Source organism: Poecile atricapillus, chromosome 8 (assembly GCF_030490865.1).
Source record: "Poecile atricapillus isolate bPoeAtr1 chromosome 8, bPoeAtr1.hap1, whole genome shotgun sequence".
Taxonomy (NCBI): Eukaryota; Metazoa; Chordata; class Aves; order Passeriformes; family Paridae; genus Poecile; species Poecile atricapillus.
This window is the reverse complement of record NC_081256.1, coordinates 2085382-2102392: the sequence shown is the minus strand read 5'-3', so window position 1 is coordinate 2102392 and position 17011 is coordinate 2085382. Positions and strand designations below refer to the sequence as shown.

The window sequence follows — 17011 nt, the reverse complement described above, 5'->3', positions numbered from 1 at the left end:
AAGACCTTTAAAATCATTGAGTCCAGCATTAACGCAGCACTTCCAAGCCCATCACTAACCCATGTCCCTGAGTGCCACATTTCCATGTCTTTTGAATCCCTCCAGGTATGGTTGTGCCACCGCTGCCCTGGGCAGCCTGTGCCAGTGCCTAACCCACACTTCTGGTGGAAGCATTTTTCCTGACATCCAGTCTGAAGCTGCCCTGGTGCAACTTGAGGCCATTTGCTCACCCTATCAGTTGTTACCCTGGAGAAGAGACTGACTCCCATCCCACTAGAGCCTTCTCTCAGAGAGCCCTGACCCTCCTTTCCTGCAGGCTGAGCCCCCCCAGCTCCCTCAGCTGCTCCTCACCAGCCTGGTGCTCCAACCTTCTCCAGCTGTGTTCCCCTTTCTGGGCTCACTGAGCCCCTCAGGGTCTTTCTGGCAGTGAGGGACCCAGAACTGGGCACAGGATTTGGTGTGTGGCCTCCCCAGTGCTGAGTGTAGAGGGACAATCACTGGTCCTGCTGGCCACACTGGTCCAGGTGCCACTGGCCTTTTGGGCCTCCTGGGCACACCTGGCTCATGTTGAGCCATTGGTGACCAGCACCCCCAGGTCCTGTTGAGCCACTGTGCCCCAGCCTGCAGCTCTGCAGGCTCGTGGTGGGCTAGCACTTGGCCTTGCTGGACCTTAGCCAGCCCAGTGAAACAGCATTTGGTGATTCCTGGTTCACATACAGTTGGTGCCCTTTTTAACTGTTGATGTCAATGATAGAATGTCAGGGATTCCAGCTTTCCATCTGAAGTCTTTGGTATTCTTGGTGTAGTGAAGGCTGAGGAAACTGCAAAGGGAGATGTGAAAGACCAAATAAGCATGCAGTGATTTTTTAATAACTTCTGAAATTGACTTGAAATTAATAAGGCTGTGTAGTTATTAAAGGAGTAACACTGGGGATTATTATTTTACTGCAAGGAGCATGAATCTGATGCTTCATATAAAAAAGGCAGTCATTTGTAATACAGTTTTATTGAGGCTTACAATCGCTAAATGTTGCATGTAAATATTACTGAATGTAAAACATTGTCTTTATCAATGTCCAAACAGTGGATAAATTTGTTGGTTATGATTCAGAAATTGTGAACCATCAGTAGCTTTTTTTCAGGCTATTATAATTTTTACAGAGGAAATTATTTCCTTATTATCCCTGCAGTAGTAACATATGGATCTACCAAGGCTTTCAAATTGAAAAAAATTTAAACTTAAAAATTAATATGTGCTTATCACTAATGATAGTCTGAATGCTTTGAAGAAAACACGTGTCCAGAGTTTAGTTAAAACATGTATTAAAGTGAAACTCTCAGCAGAGTTCAACCCTGCAATCAGGTTTTATAGGAAGCCCTCAGAGTGTGCTTCCTGGCCTGGCAGAAGAGATACTTTCCCTCTGCCCTGGAAATTGCTATAGAATTTCATCAATGTGCTTCTACCTTTACATGGTGTCACCAGCTTATCCTTTTTTTAGCAATTCAGTGCTAGCATCACTTCTATGATCACAAAATCCTATGTCCACCTGCTCCCAAAACCATTCAAATGAAATGAAGAGCAAAGCACAGAATTTTGCTGATCTTGGGGGGAAAAACAATGTCCCAATTTGCACTCTCATTATTTCAGCATTGCAAAGGAGAAGGGAGGAAGGTGGTGCCAAGGTCCTGCATCTTCAGTAGTGGGTATGAGTAGGAGAGAATCCCTGCCTCCTTTTCATCCAGTGAATTACAAACCCATGCTTACCTAAGACCCCAGTAAGACAGATAAGCTTGGCACAGTTCCCATAGGCATCATGTAGGTCCAGGGTTAGCTCAGCCGGGTTGAAATAAAGCCCTGTAGCTCTATTTAATAATGAGAAATAGTATCTGTTATATTTTAAAGGATTTGTTTGCAATGTGTTGCAGTTTTGGAGACAGGCAAAGAGACAAGCACACACCGTGTTCGTGCAGCAGCAGCCAGGTTTTATTGTGGGGCACCCGCTTTTATAGGGGTTTCAAATTTCCCGTGCTTATAGACATGGTTGGTTAAGGGTCTCAAGTCCACCCAGCTCACTCATTATATGGGTGCATCCATGCTTCAAAGGGATTGCCTGGGCTCCCTCTTTGGGTTTGAATCTGACCTATCATTATCCTGTCCAGGGTCTTGCTTCTCTTAAGCTTGGCTGGTCAAGCTGACATCTGTTAAACCAAACTATCTGTGCAGCTTATAGACCAGCTATAGCTGTCACAGTAATGTGTAATAATAGTAGTTTTATATATCTGTCAATGTGTCTATGTCTGGCAGTGGACATTACTTATTTTTCTGCTTTGTCACAGCTCTTAGAACTCTGTTATCATTTCCACTTGCAATACAGCCATTAAGACACCTTTTAAAAATATCATGAGTCTATACATTTAAATTTTTCTACAGTGTTAATTAATTTCTTTGGAAACAACAGTAGAGCCCTTCTTTTGAAAAAAAAAAACAAAAACCAAAACAACTTACTCAGTTTTTAAAGACATTTGAAGTTGTTTTAAAATAAGCAGGTTTCTGTAGCCACATTCTGGAACTGTATGTGGGTTTTTTGCAGTGTGTTTACAAATATCTCACCGTATCCAGGCAGCTGTCATTTTTTTATCTTTGGCAAATGGGAATCTGGAGACAAAATTAGAGTTATATTTAAAGCTGGAGTATCTTGCATAGGAGTGGGATATAAAGACTTCTGAAATATTTCACAAGAACTAATTGGGATCTGTGCTGCTTCTATGATTGCTTTGCATTAGGGCTCTGCCTTTGGAGAGGGAAAATGATAAATATTTAGATTGGGGCTAAGAAAACTTTTTTCTGCCCAGAGCTATTTCTGTTTTTTTAAGAACTGCAGCTTGGATGTCTGCAAATGCTGTGTTGTTTGCAATCAAACAGTGGATCAATAAAATAATAAATACAAACCACTGAAGTCAGGATTTCTGTTGATGGATTGTGCATCTGAGGAAAACTGTTAAGAGACTATGAAGGCCAGTCTTTATAGAACACAACAAACAGTCTTTTCCATTAGACTTCCCATGTTTGCACTGAAATCCACAGTATCATTTCAGGTGAATGTTTTGTTTTGAAGTTACAAGGAAATGTGAATAATTTTTTCAAAAGTTGTGTGTGACAGCAGTGGGATACAAACTCAGAGATCAGTGCCCATGATTAAAGTTGGACAAGCTGCTTCCCTTCAGCCTTCTCTTCGTCTTGTGCTTTGGCCCCTGTGCACAATTCATTACCATTGTGCAATCTGCTTTTGTGGATGTCCAAGGTGTTAGTCTTGTTGAAAATCTGATTCTCAGGCTGAAGTCCAGTGCTTCTTCTGTAGCCCAAATGTTTGAGCTCACTGAGGATGAACAGCAGAGGGCTTGGAAAAGAGCACAGCTTTGTCCTGGGAAACTCCATGGTCCTTTCATACCAATGGAGGGAGAGTGTGCAGCAGGAAAGTGTCTAAGCAATGCTTAATGTATGTTTTCAGTGCCCCATAATTACCAAAACAGCTGATCCTTTAAAGACATTCATAGGATTGATTGCAATTGTTAAGTGTGGGATTTGTCTGCCTAGATGTCAGTGGATGTAGCTGAGCAAAGCTTCAGCTCCTGTGGTCATAAAGGGAAACCTGTGTGATGATAATAGAGGGAATTTTCTAAAAATCCTGTGTTTATACCTCAGTGTACCTAATCCCCACCCTCCCTGCACAAACACCTTTGCCATTTTTTATTTTTCAGACATAAAGGGAGTTATGAACTTCAGCATTTTTACGAAGTCACTGTCTGTTCTCTTTTGCAAAAATAAACAGTATATTTTAATAGAGAAAGAGAAGCCAGCCCTGAATTAGAGGTCATAGATTCAGAGTTAATTTAGAATTTGGCACTTGGCTCAAATATGATTGGCAAGATTTTCAAAAGGCTGCAACTGTAAATTAGAAATAAATGAAAAAGGATTATGTGAGTGGGAGACAGCTTTGAATCCATAATGCATGTCCCAAGACTGACTTGCTCATAGAAGAGCATGTGTTTAATGTGTCATCAAAATATTTAAGTTACATTGATCGTTGTATATTTCATTTTTAAAGCTGGATTCTGGAGTGGTTAAAAATGAACTCCCTGTGCATATTCTTGCTATGATTATGAAGGATAAAATAAGGAACACCAGAAACTGGGTCTTTTTTCCCTTTCCAGTCTCACATTCTCACAAGATTCTTTACATTGTCTTTTGTGACCAAATCAATTTTTTTTTAGTCCTTGCTATATCATCTGTTCTGTAGTGCTCCTCTGAGAGATGCTACCAATCTTTTATGTTAGGAAGCAGTTTGGAGGCAGAGTGAGCTGCTGCCAAGAATGCGCTCATGTATGAGAGTGAGAATGTGGGCAGTTGACTGAGACATCCAAAAGGGACGCTTGTCTGTGTGCCTTCAACTACTTCTGCTCCAAAGAAAATGTATGTCTGTAAATAAAGGAGGATGTATTTTGAATGTGCCCATGTTCCACACCATTAGTTTTTCCACTGTTGGGAAACTAAGCTGCAAGAATCTGCACATCCATACAGCTACCACCTGGCAGTTCAAGTGGCTCAAGGAGTGACAGGACTTAAAAAAAGACCACCTCTGAAGTATTATCTATTTTTCTTTTTGCTATTTTCTTTAAATAAATACAGTCTCTTAATTTAGCTCAGAAGTAATTTGCTCACTGTTGCTGTTGGTACCATATAGAATGGCCTCTAGGGCTTTCAGAAACCATTTAGTAGTGACAGAGGAAGAGGGAGGAGTGTGCTTGGAGCTGCACTCAGCGCATCCCACCACACAGGCACCTGCTCAGTGGTCCTTTTGGATACCTGGTGTCTGAGCCTGTATTTCCCTCCTCAGCAACAGCCGATGAAATACAAATGAACTTTGTAGGTGTCACTCCAGTGCATGACTCAGACCCCACCCCCCCAGTTATGACTGTTTTGTGCTGTTCCTCACAGGTGAAATTTGTGCTTTTAAAATCCATGGGCAGGAAATGCCCTTTGAGGCTGTTGTGCTGAACAAGACATCTGGAGAAGGTCAACTTCGAGCAAAGAGTCCCATTGACTGTGAGCTACAGAAGGAATACACATTCATCATCCAGGCCTATGACTGTGGATCAGGACCAGGTGGAAAAAACTGGAAGAAATCTCACAAGTAGGTGAAAATGAGGAGAAATATTTTTTTTGCTTTGGCATACATTCACTCCCACAGTCTATGTTATTGTCAGGTAGAAAACAAATAAAACAAAGATGAACCATTGTTGCAATATTCCACCCATTTTTTAATTCCTTTTTCCTATTAGAAAATATACTCCTTTTTGCTTGCTCCAGTTAAAGCTTTAGACAGGACTCTCCTTCGAGTGGATAAATGCATCTCAGTTTTGGTTTATATTTTCCATTCTTACTTTCATGTTAAATACATCCAGGTCATAGAAGCCAGCTTTCAATTGATACTTGTAATTTTTAAACAGGTTTTCTCTCTGTTCATCTCATTTCAAAGGGTAAGAGAAGAGGAATCATCCCCTTTTTTTAGTATATGTATGTCATAAGCTGAGCAGTGTCACATTTGAATGGTGTCTGACATCAGCTTTTGTCCAGGGAGTCTCAAAGTGAAGTCCTTTGAAGAGGGGTGTATTGAAAGTCAGTAGGTGGTACTTTTTACTGTAGAGCCAATTCCCTGAATAAGCTTAGGTGGCACCGTGGTTTTCTTCCCTTTGAATTCATGAAACTTAAGCTCCAGACCATTTGTCATTAAAGATGAATTTAATTCACATAGATGTATAAGTGCTGTACAAATAGTTCATTTTGCTGAGAGCCATTATAATAAATGATTTATAGTAATCATTCTTCCTTTTGCTCATCCAGAACACAACTAAAAATTTAATTAGGTCTATAATGCATGCTGAAGTTTTCAGGATATTTAAAAAAATACAGATTTAGGAGGAAGCCTGCAATAGCAGATAACCATCAAATCACAGAAACAGGTTTTGCTTCACAATATCTAATTTTTTTATGTTCCCCCCTCTTATATCAGTAACAATCTGGTAGAAATACAGTTGTGGAAATTTTTTGTCTAATTTTGACTAAATGAAATCTGGCCCACTGCCAGCAGACTTTGTCTGGTAACACACTCTTAGCCACACTGCCTGGGGCCCCAGCCTTTACTGTGGCTCTGCCACTGCTCCAGAACATCCCTCCTGCATCCCTCTGGCACCCTGCCCATCAAACCTGAAAGCAAATTCTTCCAAAGCAAGGCCTTTAGGGTTTATTCACTAAATACCAAAGGCCTTGGTGGGCTAAATGTACAGTGTTGTAACTCATTGAAGGATTAGATAATTATCATCAGCAGAGGGTGTGAGCCTTAATTAATGTGGAAGAATGTTTGTAAACTGACCATTTTTAGGTAGTAGATATAGAAGACTACTGTGAATTTTTTTCCTCATTGCTTATTCTACCCTGTAATTATATAATTTGCTTTCTGCCGGGGTTCATTTTTAGAGGCAGATTTTAATAGGGAGCACCAAGAAACTCTCTTCCTACAAGCCATGGCAATAGACTTTTACCTAGTGCCACATTAAGATACTAAATTAGGCAAATTAAACATAAGAATTCAGCAATATCTCATTTTAATAGGGACTTACCTATTAATTACCTATTAGTTTTCCAGATATGTTTTGTCAGTCTTTTCAAGTGTTTTCAAAATGAACTGTTAGTGAGGTGTCCCAATAAATTAATTTTTCTCTTTGATATTTTCTGTGCCTATTTTAGGGCAGTAGTCCATATCCAGGTGAAGGATGTCAATGAGTTCTCCCCAGCATTCAAGGAGAGCGTGTATAAGGCCTCAGTGACAGAGGGGAAGATCTATGACAGCATCCTGCAGGTGGAAGCCACAGACGAGGACTGCTCCCCCCAGTACAGCCAGATCTGCAACTACAAGATTGTCACCGCAGATGTGCCCTTTGCCATCGACAGGAACGGTGAGTCTGCAGGGCTGTCTGCAGGGCCTGGGGCCACCTTGGCTGGACAGGGACATCCTCCAGAGGGACATCCTGTTCTCATCTCTGAGAACAGAGGGATCCTCACAGCGAGCAATTCCAGCCCTTTTGTGTAACACTGGGGCAGAAAGCAATGCAGTGATCTCCCGTGGAAATTAAACCACTGGATTTAGGTGAGCAGCGTGACTCTTGGTCACTCAGACCATTCTCCTAACTACCTCAGATCATGTTTCCCATCCAAATGATGGCGTTCCCCAAGGCAGCATGTATTCCCCAGTGCAGGGTTTATTCACTGGATTACAGCTGAACTTCCTGAAGCAGAGCCTGAATATGCAATATTCTGCATATGTTCATTGATTGTTAACACTTTAGGATCATGGGTCCACAGACCTGCCTAGTCAGATTCCTGAAGTGAATCTATTATTCTGCAGCATGAAAGAGAATGTACTTTGGAGAATTAGTAGCATTCTGAAGTTTTTGGTAAAACTTCAGGGTTTTTTTGTTTTAGTTGTTTTTCTGAGGTATATATTTTGTATTTTAGGGAAAATAATAAACTGTATTAAGTTTTCCATATGGAGTAGTTTTTCTCTGTATGGCAGCTTCCTGGAACAGCAAAGAACATGGAAGTGAGTTTGGGAATGGTGGCTGACCTGTATGAAAAGTGTGTGGAAGGTCCTTATTCCCTTTCTCTGCTTGCTTCGGACAATGCAAAATATATTCCCCAGAAGAAACACCCTGTGTGCATACCCAGGAGTGCTCTGTTTTCTCTCTCCTAGCAGATGCATTTAATCCACGTTGTTTGTAGGAGGAGAGTACAGTTCGGAAGTTAAATCTGATTTTTGGCCAAATTGTAAATTGAAAGCATGCATGGAGCTACTGTTTCCTCTGAGCAGTCATTTTAATGTTGGGATGTTTTATAAAAACTCTTTACCCTGTTCAAAGATTATTCATCTGTATTTGTGCAGTTCTTGCACAATGTATAGATGAGCATCAGAAGACAATAACCCGTTACATCAATAAATTGTAATGACTTTGGAGAAAAATCCCTCTCATTACCACACACTGGGAAGCAAGCATATGGTATAGGAAGTGCAATAAGGAGTATGTGTTTGCATAAATACGGGCACTGGCACGTATTCTTGAGAATCCAGAGAACTGCACAAAGGATTTTTTACAGCAAGTACACATTTGGAAGGAGACATTTGGAAGCAATTCCCCAGAATTCCCTGTGAGAATTCCTCTCCATGGATTTTTTTTTCTAACTGAGAGATTTCCCTTGTCATAAAAGGAAGTTCTCCATGTCTCTGAATCCATTTTTTCCCAAGGCTCCACATGACTTGCCTGTGTGGAGGGTGGGTACTTGGAGAAGTCGCAGGTTGTTTCTGATTTTCTGCAAGGTTTGTGGCAGATGTAAGGGACAGAGAATACCCTGAAACTGGTGTGATACAGACCAGTCATTTCTGCTTTTCAGCTCCTGTGACACAGAGTAGCTGCCTCAGGAGTGCTCATGTCTTTCTGCAGCCACAGACATGATCAAAAGCATGGGAAATGTCAGGAGTCCTTGGTTACATCTTTGTCCTCATCTGCCTGGGACCTGCTTTTCAGCAAAGGCAATGAGAAAACCATTGATTTAAATGTGACTTTAAAGCCTGCAGTGAATAATTGGTGTAAGGTTGTAATACTTGCAGTTTCTTGGTCATTAATTTAATTAATATTTTTGATCTATTTGTTCACTAAAAGAACAGTGCTGTCACAACCAACAGTAATTGCGGTCTAATTTGCAATTTTTAAAGATAATGGTAATTGCTTAAACCCACTGGGATTAGAGACAAAGTTAGAATAGATGGCTATACTTTCATTTTGTGACAGAAGTATGTTGCTTAGTTGCAACACATTTCACTGCTGAGAATGTCTCTCTATAGCAGCTGATATAAACTGTCTCTGGTGCAAATTCTTTGGAAACATGCCCATTTTTGTTCCCTGTAGGGTGGTTAAAATAGATGTATGAAATGGCTGGGACTGTCTGGTAATACTGTGCTAATTAGGATTTTGTTAACAGGGTTTTTTTTAGCCATTGTGAAATACAGATTTAGGTTCTTGTGTCTTCTGCGGGTTGTGATTTTTTTTATGCTTTTCAGTCACCTACCTACATGTGGAGCTTCATTGCTCGGAAAGAGTATAACCAGATACCTTAAATTCAAATCTAAATATTACAGGAGGCCCCAAAAGATGGAGGTGGGGGTGAATTGTGAGGAAAACATGCCATTGTCTGCCCCAGATGGTGGATGTTTTTCATCACCAACATATGAAAATAACCCCAAATATATATCTGTAAAAAGGTGAAGCTATTTCATCAGCCCTTTTTCTTTAGGCAGGTCACTGTCTTGTTATGCAAAACTGATTTCTTGTCCCTAGATCCATGCATGGAGCACTTTTTGGCCTTGAAAAAAATATATTACACATTGGGGAAGTTTGCAGAGTGGCAGAGAGAGCCCTGCAGACTGTGTTGGTGCACAGGCTGCCTCATCCCCCCTCCATGTGAGGCTCAGGAAGCAGCATCAGCTCTGGGGGTATTTCCTATAGGTCCTTGTAACTTAGGCACTTTGGGGAGGTAATATAAAACTTCCCAGTTATGTTTGGGAACCCTGGCCCTTGATACATGATTTCCTTGTGGATAAAATTACTTTGTGTTCTGAAACTGTAGCACTAATAAAATTCACTCTTGTATGTGATGAGCCCAACTTGGAGGGTAATGAACTCTGAGTCATAAAATACAGTCTTGTAAAGGCAGAGGACAAATTTATGCTTTGCTGTGCAAAGAACTGTGATTAAAGGTATGAGGTGTAATATGTTTTAAAGCAGTATTGCATAGAGATTAGTCTCATTTTCTCCTTAGCAGAGAATCCAAATCAAGTCAGTTACTGCAGCAATATTGGGTAGGCTTTTTTCAGAAAAAAGAAAAATTACAGAAAAATTAAACCACAATGTACAGATCTGTTGGAATGCCAGAAAAACTCATTTCTATTCACATATCTTGTGCTTTATTTATCAGGGATTATGGTCAGATAATCTGGGAACTCAGGTATAGATACAAATTCTGTCATGGCTCTGACCTAGTCTCACCTCAAAAATGGGGATGACTCTTACTTGCCACCCAGCTCTGGGGAGCACTTCACAAATGCGTGTTCAGACTGTTCCATGTGAAGATGAGACAGGGATCTGTCCGGGCAGTACAAGTTTTATCAGGTTACAAATCCTAGACAGGACAGGGCCTCACAAGATCCCCCTTAACAGTACCCAGAGCTGCAGTAGGAGCAAGTCTTTCCCCATTCTCGTGAGTGCTCCACAGTAAGGTGGAAGAGCTGTAAAAGAGGGATGTCTATATCCATCTATCCCTAAAACTGACTTTGAAGAAGCAGAGGTGTAAATGTCTATGTCCTCCAGACGGACTTTTTATATTCCTGTAGTCACTGACCTGCTTTTTGTTGTTTGAAAATTGGTTATAGCTCTGGGTATTTCCAGGAATAGGCAGATATTTGGGAAGACTGAAAAAAATCTGTGTGGCCTGATTTTGAATTGTGTAGACATGTACTTACTTCTCCCATTAAAACTTCCTCTTTTTAATGTTATTAACTTTTTTGTCTGTGGGTGAGATGTAAATAGAAATTTGCGGACTATCATCTCTAAAACTTTAATTGCTCTGTGTTTATACTGCTTCCCTTCTGTGTCTACTTTTTAATCATATTGATTAAATTATAAAAACCCAAAGAATCATAAAGCATCAGAGGTAAGAAAAAAAAGTTATTAGGAAATCAATAAACTATTGGGTAGCATCTGCAAGTCATCCAAATGACCTTCCAGAATAACACCTAAGAGTCAGAATCTTTGTAGTCCAAATCCAAAATGGCCGTAATGAGGTACACAAATACAGATCTTGGAAGATAGATTTAATGAAATGTAAATATGATGTAATGATTTATAAATCTTGTAGGACAGTTAATGTGCCACACAAATTCTAGCCATCTGCTAATGAAAATTTGAACAATTTTGGTTTCTTGAGGATTATCTTTGCTGATCACAGACTAAAATAATACCAAGGAAAACCAAATAGGGAAATATAAAGGAAATATAAAGATTCATGTAAGAAATAATATAATGCAGAAAGGACAGAAGAACTGAGCAGATGAAAAATCAGTAATTAAGTATATACAGTGGCAATTTAAATCCTCTTAGGCAGCCACTAATAAGGCAACTCAAGACAATAGAATGGGTGATCAGATTGTTTTGTCAATCACTCACTCAAAACCCAATGAAGTAGTTGTGGTTGTTGCCATTCCTGTGGGGAGGAAAGAGCTGTGCCCATGGCAGGCCTGAAAATGCCTGGCAAGATGAGGTACCCCAGGGAGAGAACCCCACAGTCTGCAGGACACTGTCCTGTCTCCAAATCAGCCTTCAGCAGCTCATTTCATTTCCCCTTTCAAGACTTAAAAATACGAGAAGGGCATGTCCTCCTCTGTGCCCTGCTCACAAAGGGTGCAAGGGAGACTCAGAACAAGCAGTAAATGGGTTTTTGGGCCAAACCTGTAACTGCAGGTGCAAGGGGCTATTTAAGGTACAGGTTTTGAACCTAAAGGTGGTGATAAATGCAAACAGCAGCCTTCCTTGAGGCCTGACCTGGAAAGTTCTGCATCCATTTCAATTAAAGTCCTAAAGCTTTAATGTAGTAGTAGCAGTAGTAGAAAGAAAAGTGGGCTCTGACAAGATAAGGAGTGTGCAGCAGAGACACCTGCTGAAAAGTCTTCACTTGGCGAATAAATGGTGAAAGACTTCTTTTAAGAAGCTGCATTTGTCTGCTTTCTCCTGTCTCTCACTCATTTGAGTGAAAAGGAAGAAGAAATGAAACCCAAATGCCCAAACCAAACCTAACATTGTGTGCCTGACAAAAGAGACTTCAGCCAGCACCTGTGGGGATCAGTTCACTGCATCTGACTAAACTCTGGGATATGGGGGCTGCCCAGCTGTCCATTTCAAATTTAGCACAAACAACTGGATTTTGCTGATCCTTGCTTGAAAGCAGTTGTTGTGTGTAGCACTGCTGCAGAGTAAGTTTTTCCCTTGAATTCTAAAACAAAAATCCTCATTCAAAGAGATTGTAAAACCAATAGGTTTGAGCAAAAGCACAAAATGAATTAAACAGGATGAAGTTTCAACTTGTGCAAAAAGTAAATTTCAGTGGAAATGGACAGAATTAAAATGCTGAACTTGTTAATAGAAAACCCATACATTTTGCATGGTGCTCTCCCAGTCCTCTAGGAGCTATTCAGAGAAAAATCTTTCCCTTTCCATTTGAAAGTTTGGATATTTTTGTTCCCAAAGCAGGTAATTTGTCACCTTTATATGTGTGTCAGGTTCAGTAGATAAACCCTGTTGCTGGGCTTTCTTTTCCGTATGATAACTCTGTGCTGCCCTATCAAATACTGCGAAGTACTGCAGAGCAGGACGTGATTCTGGGGATTTTCCTGTTTTTAAAATATCTCTCACTTACAGGGTAATACTTTTTGGGAAAACAGGAGGATACCTGGGTTCAGTAATGGATCTCAGGAATGTGGCTGTTAAAGCCATGTATTGGGGCAAATGTGGAAAAGAAGGGTGCACCTACTCACAGCTCATGTGTCAAGATTTAATAAGATTTAATTACTTTTACCATCTTACTTTAGAAAGTGTTGTTGATCAGATGTTTTCTGATAGAGCCATGCCCACATGATATCCTTCCCATCTTATATTTGCCTACAAGTTTCTTATTTCTCTTCTGGATTGAAAGAAAATCTTTCCTGTTCCTCCGAACTGTCCTTCCTGTGCATGTCCCATGTGCTTCAAAGAGCTCAAAGTCAAGAAGCACTTGATGAACCAGGACCCAAATGTTGCAGTCTGTGCATGCTTAGCCAAGAATTAATCTCCGAATGTTTTGTTGTGTTGAACCTCTAGGTAACATCAGGAACACCGAGAAACTGAGCTATGATAAACAGCACCAGTATGAGATAAAGGTGACAGCTTTTGACTGTGGGCAGAAACGTGCAACAGAAGATGTCTTGGTACACGTTAATGTCAAACCCGTGTGCAAACCAGGCTGGCAAGGTGAGGTTGAAGAGCTTTTCTATTTTAATTTTTTATTGAATCTCTTTGCTTTGGTGTCTTCCCTCTACCTCGCAGTAAGGAAAGTAGAGTGCTTATGGCACTGGTGTGGAAAACTGCTGCTATTTCTTCTGCCTCATTCCAAGCCTGCTAACAAAGTAGATGGTAATCCCACATTTGCTTCCATTTGCCATGCTTCTTCTCTAGAACAAAGAGCGGACCAGACAAAAAGGAGTAAGACTGAATTATGAGTCAGTCTGAATATTCTGGAAGATTAAAAAAAAAAATGCTGCTGATTTGCCTACTGTTCCTTAAAAAAACATTTTTGAAGGTACTCCTGCCATGTGACTTGGAGTTGCTCAGGTTATCTTGTTCCAGGTTCAGGATTGGCTTTTGTGGCATGCAGGAGCCAAGGCACCCTCACTGGGACTGAAAAGCATTTTTAAACTGATTCCTGTCTTGATATTGAGATATTTTGGTAGGAATCAATTTGATTTTCTAAAAGGGCTGTAAGGATCTATACCCTGTCTGGAATAGAGAAAACCCCAGCTGACAATGTACAGGGAAGATAGATATGCCACTAATTATTAGGAATTAAGATGGAAATGAGGACTGGATTATAGACAAATCAATAGGATGTGACCACGTTATGGAGCTGTCGTTCAGGACTAACTTGACACTCATAACTGTAATTTTTAAACATAATGATTGAGAAGGAAAAAATCAGTTTGGCTGTTATACTTAAAGGTAAATTTGCAGGTTGACATTTAGATGAAAAAAAGGTTTTCTTTGTCAAATGAGAAGCTCTGGTCTAGAGCTAATAATGAAGTGTTTGCAATGGCAGGATTCCATTTCCACAACCCTCACTTAGAGCAGAATCATGTTTCAGTTTTTTGCAATGTACTAGTACCCAAGTACTTTGAAGAGAATTTTTGTTGAAAAAAGCCACAATACCTGTGAACTACTTCCACATTCTCTAACAGATCTTACTGTTCAAATTATTTATTCTATAAAACTAATTATGGTCTCTACACTGGAGGAATGTTCTGCTTCCATTTTGTGGAGTTATCTCAGATAAATTAAGTACCCCCAAATTAGCTTGGGTTTTGTATTAAAATGGGTGTAATTGATGAATATTTTTTTTTCATTTCTATTTTTTTTTAATTTAGGTATTTTATTAATTGAATAAGTTTTGCAAAGGTGGTAATGGTGTATTTCTATTGCTCATTATTATTTCATAGTTAATGTGGTTGTTATGGTTGTTACTGGTTCCATCAGTTGGTTTAGGCACCAGGCAGCCAATAAAAGGAAGGGAACAACCTCAAGCAGGTTTGGTCAGGGTTTGGGCTTTTTTTTTTGTTTTTTTGTTTTATTTTTTGATGCTTTGCTCATGTTATTTGTACCTTTCCATCTGTCAAACACATGACTTTTCACCTCCCTGGCATGTGCCCAGGTCAAGGAGCACAAAGTGCAAGCGGATGTCTCCTACTCAGGGTGAAAGGTCTTTAAGTAAACAATTGGGTAGATAAGGCATCAGTCCTTAATTATTTTCAATTCATTAACTGTAATTTGAAAATGAGCTGCAACATAATACTTCCAGAAATTTATACATTTCTCTTAATGAGATTTTTTAATGCCTATTTATTTTTAAAGGCAGAGAAATTCAGGTAGATGTTGTTTGATAGTTTGAGCCAGTATCTGTAAAAATCACCTGTGTCTAAGGAAAAAAATAAGAAAAAAATAAGATCAAATAAGCAAAACCTTCCAAGAGTATTCTAGTAGTGTTAAAGAGGAAATCTGGAGACTAGAAATGGAAGATATTTACAGTGTTCTTTCTTCTCTGTGTCTGTTGCTCTGTGACCTCCCCACAAAGGGGCAGCCAGCAGGTTTTCTCCATCTTCTTTGAAATAATGCTATATTTGTAAAGATTGGATGACTACAAGAAGTAAAATAATAGGAAGGTTTCAACAGAAAAGAGGAATATTCTGAGTCTTTGGATATAATAGAGATGTTGCTAAAATATGTGATTTTTTTTTTTTCTTGTTCTTCAGTTATCCTGAACAAATAAATACTTGGATTTTCAATTTATGGCATTGGAACTTAGTTCCTAAAAGTTAATGACTTTTGTAATCTGAAATATTGTGCACTTGTTTATGTAACTATCATGAATAGAAATAGGAGTAGTCTAATGCAAATTCAGTATTAAAAATTTTAGTGCAGCAAATTTCAGTGTAGATGCCCTTCAGATAACCTCCACTGCGCAGGGCTGGGACAGGGAAGAACAGGCTTATGTAAAACAATTCAAAATTATTTGTTTCTCGAGGCCAACAGCACGTGACTGATGTGTGGCAGAGCAAATAAGGCTCCACAAACCAAGGTGCTTTCCTTTCATCAATATTCCCTTGGGCTAACAGCATTGAAGCCTTCATTAAATCCAGGAGCTGCTTCCCTGCTCTCTGATGATGAACATTAACACAGCAGTGGCCAGATCCCCACACAGACATTTTCAGCAAAAAAAACTCCCCTCTATTCAGAGGCTTCTTTAGAAACAAACTCGACCCAAGCTGACATTTGCTTTCTGAGCAGACCACTCTGGAGTGTTATTTGTATCCTGAGCAAGCTAAAAATGTAAGTCGGTGAGCTTAATTAATTCCTAATCACTTATTTTAATTGGAAATTCTCATTGTGAGTTTTGTGAAGTGACTTCCAGAGCTGTGCTACAAAATCTCTTCATGCCAGCTGCGTTTTCATGTCTGTGATTTCCAAAGAGGGGAATGACCATGTCCTGCCAGGTAGGTAAAGGACTGTATTACCAAGAAAAGCTGGATGACGACAGTACTCCTGACACCACAATGGCTCAGTCTGCAGTCGAAGATACTTTGATTTTTGGTTTAAAACATTTTTAAACACCATTATGGGGTTTCTGTCCCAAGCAAAAACCTGTTACCTTCAACATCTTCCCCAGGTTCTGTCCTTCCAGAACTGGTTTCAGTTCTGTGGACACAAAGCTCACACCTCACTTCTTCCTGGGCATTCACTGTCAGTGACAGGGGTTCCTTCCACTGCTGCTGTTTTAAAGTCACAAATACCAATTTCTGTAAAGTTACATCTTCCTTATTCAAAGGAGGGTGGGCAGACTTGTGGCACCCCAGTACTAAACATCCATAAAGTATTCTCATTAAATAGCATGAGGTGAAGTAAGACAAAATCCTGCAATCTAGACCAGGTTTCCTTTAGGTCATTTATGGTACTTTAATCTTTTGTCACATTACTGTTACTTTCAGGAACAGTTTTCACAAAACTGTTACTGTTCCCCCCATAGTGGGATAACAAATGGAAATTAAATATAACCCAATGTGCTGAAAGATGCAAGATAGCAAAAAATTGAAAAGAACTATTCCTGTAACAAGCTCTCTGGTGAGTGATTTACTGTGTGGGGAGAAAAAGAGTTTAGCCTCAAAAAAAAAAAGGCAGAATAATGGACCCAAAAACTTGAAAAATATGTTTTGAGACTGTCAGAGGTCTGCTCAATTATTGACACCACAATTATTAAACCACAAGAGAGGTTGCTCCCTCAAAAGCAATTGATTTCAGACAGAAAATAGTTACTAGAAGAAAAAAACTTATCTAAAGCAACTAAGTGAACACCCTGGGAAAGTGTCAGAGAGCTCACAACTGGGAAAGCTGGCTGTGCTTCCTGGGGAGGTGAGTATGGAGCAAAGACAACAGTCCAAAACTCAAAAGTCACATTGTTTCCCCTCATGAGACTTTTTCCAGGGCAAATTTCATATGGCCTTGCATAGGCAGTGGTGACTAACACTCACCTGTAGCTGAACAGACCTTTGGG

General features: G+C 39.9%; 1 protein-coding gene across 6 annotated transcripts in view; it reads left to right on the top strand.

Moving 5' to 3' along the window:
• The window catches only part of CLSTN2 (calsyntenin 2), a 328090-nt gene that overhangs the window by 238119 nt on the left and 72960 nt on the right, over positions 1-17011 (top strand). For all 6 annotated transcript variants that reach the window (XR_009278086.1, XR_009278085.1, XM_058843586.1 and 3 more), the window contains exons 3-5: positions 4997-5192; positions 6806-7014; positions 13018-13167. Coding sequence is in view for 4 of the 6 variants with exons in the window: in XM_058843586.1 (XP_058699569.1) it covers positions 4997-5192; positions 6806-7014; positions 13018-13167 (555 nt within the window). In the remaining 2 variants the exon portion in view is untranslated. The remainder of the gene's footprint in view (positions 1-4996; positions 5193-6805; positions 7015-13017; positions 13168-17011) is intronic.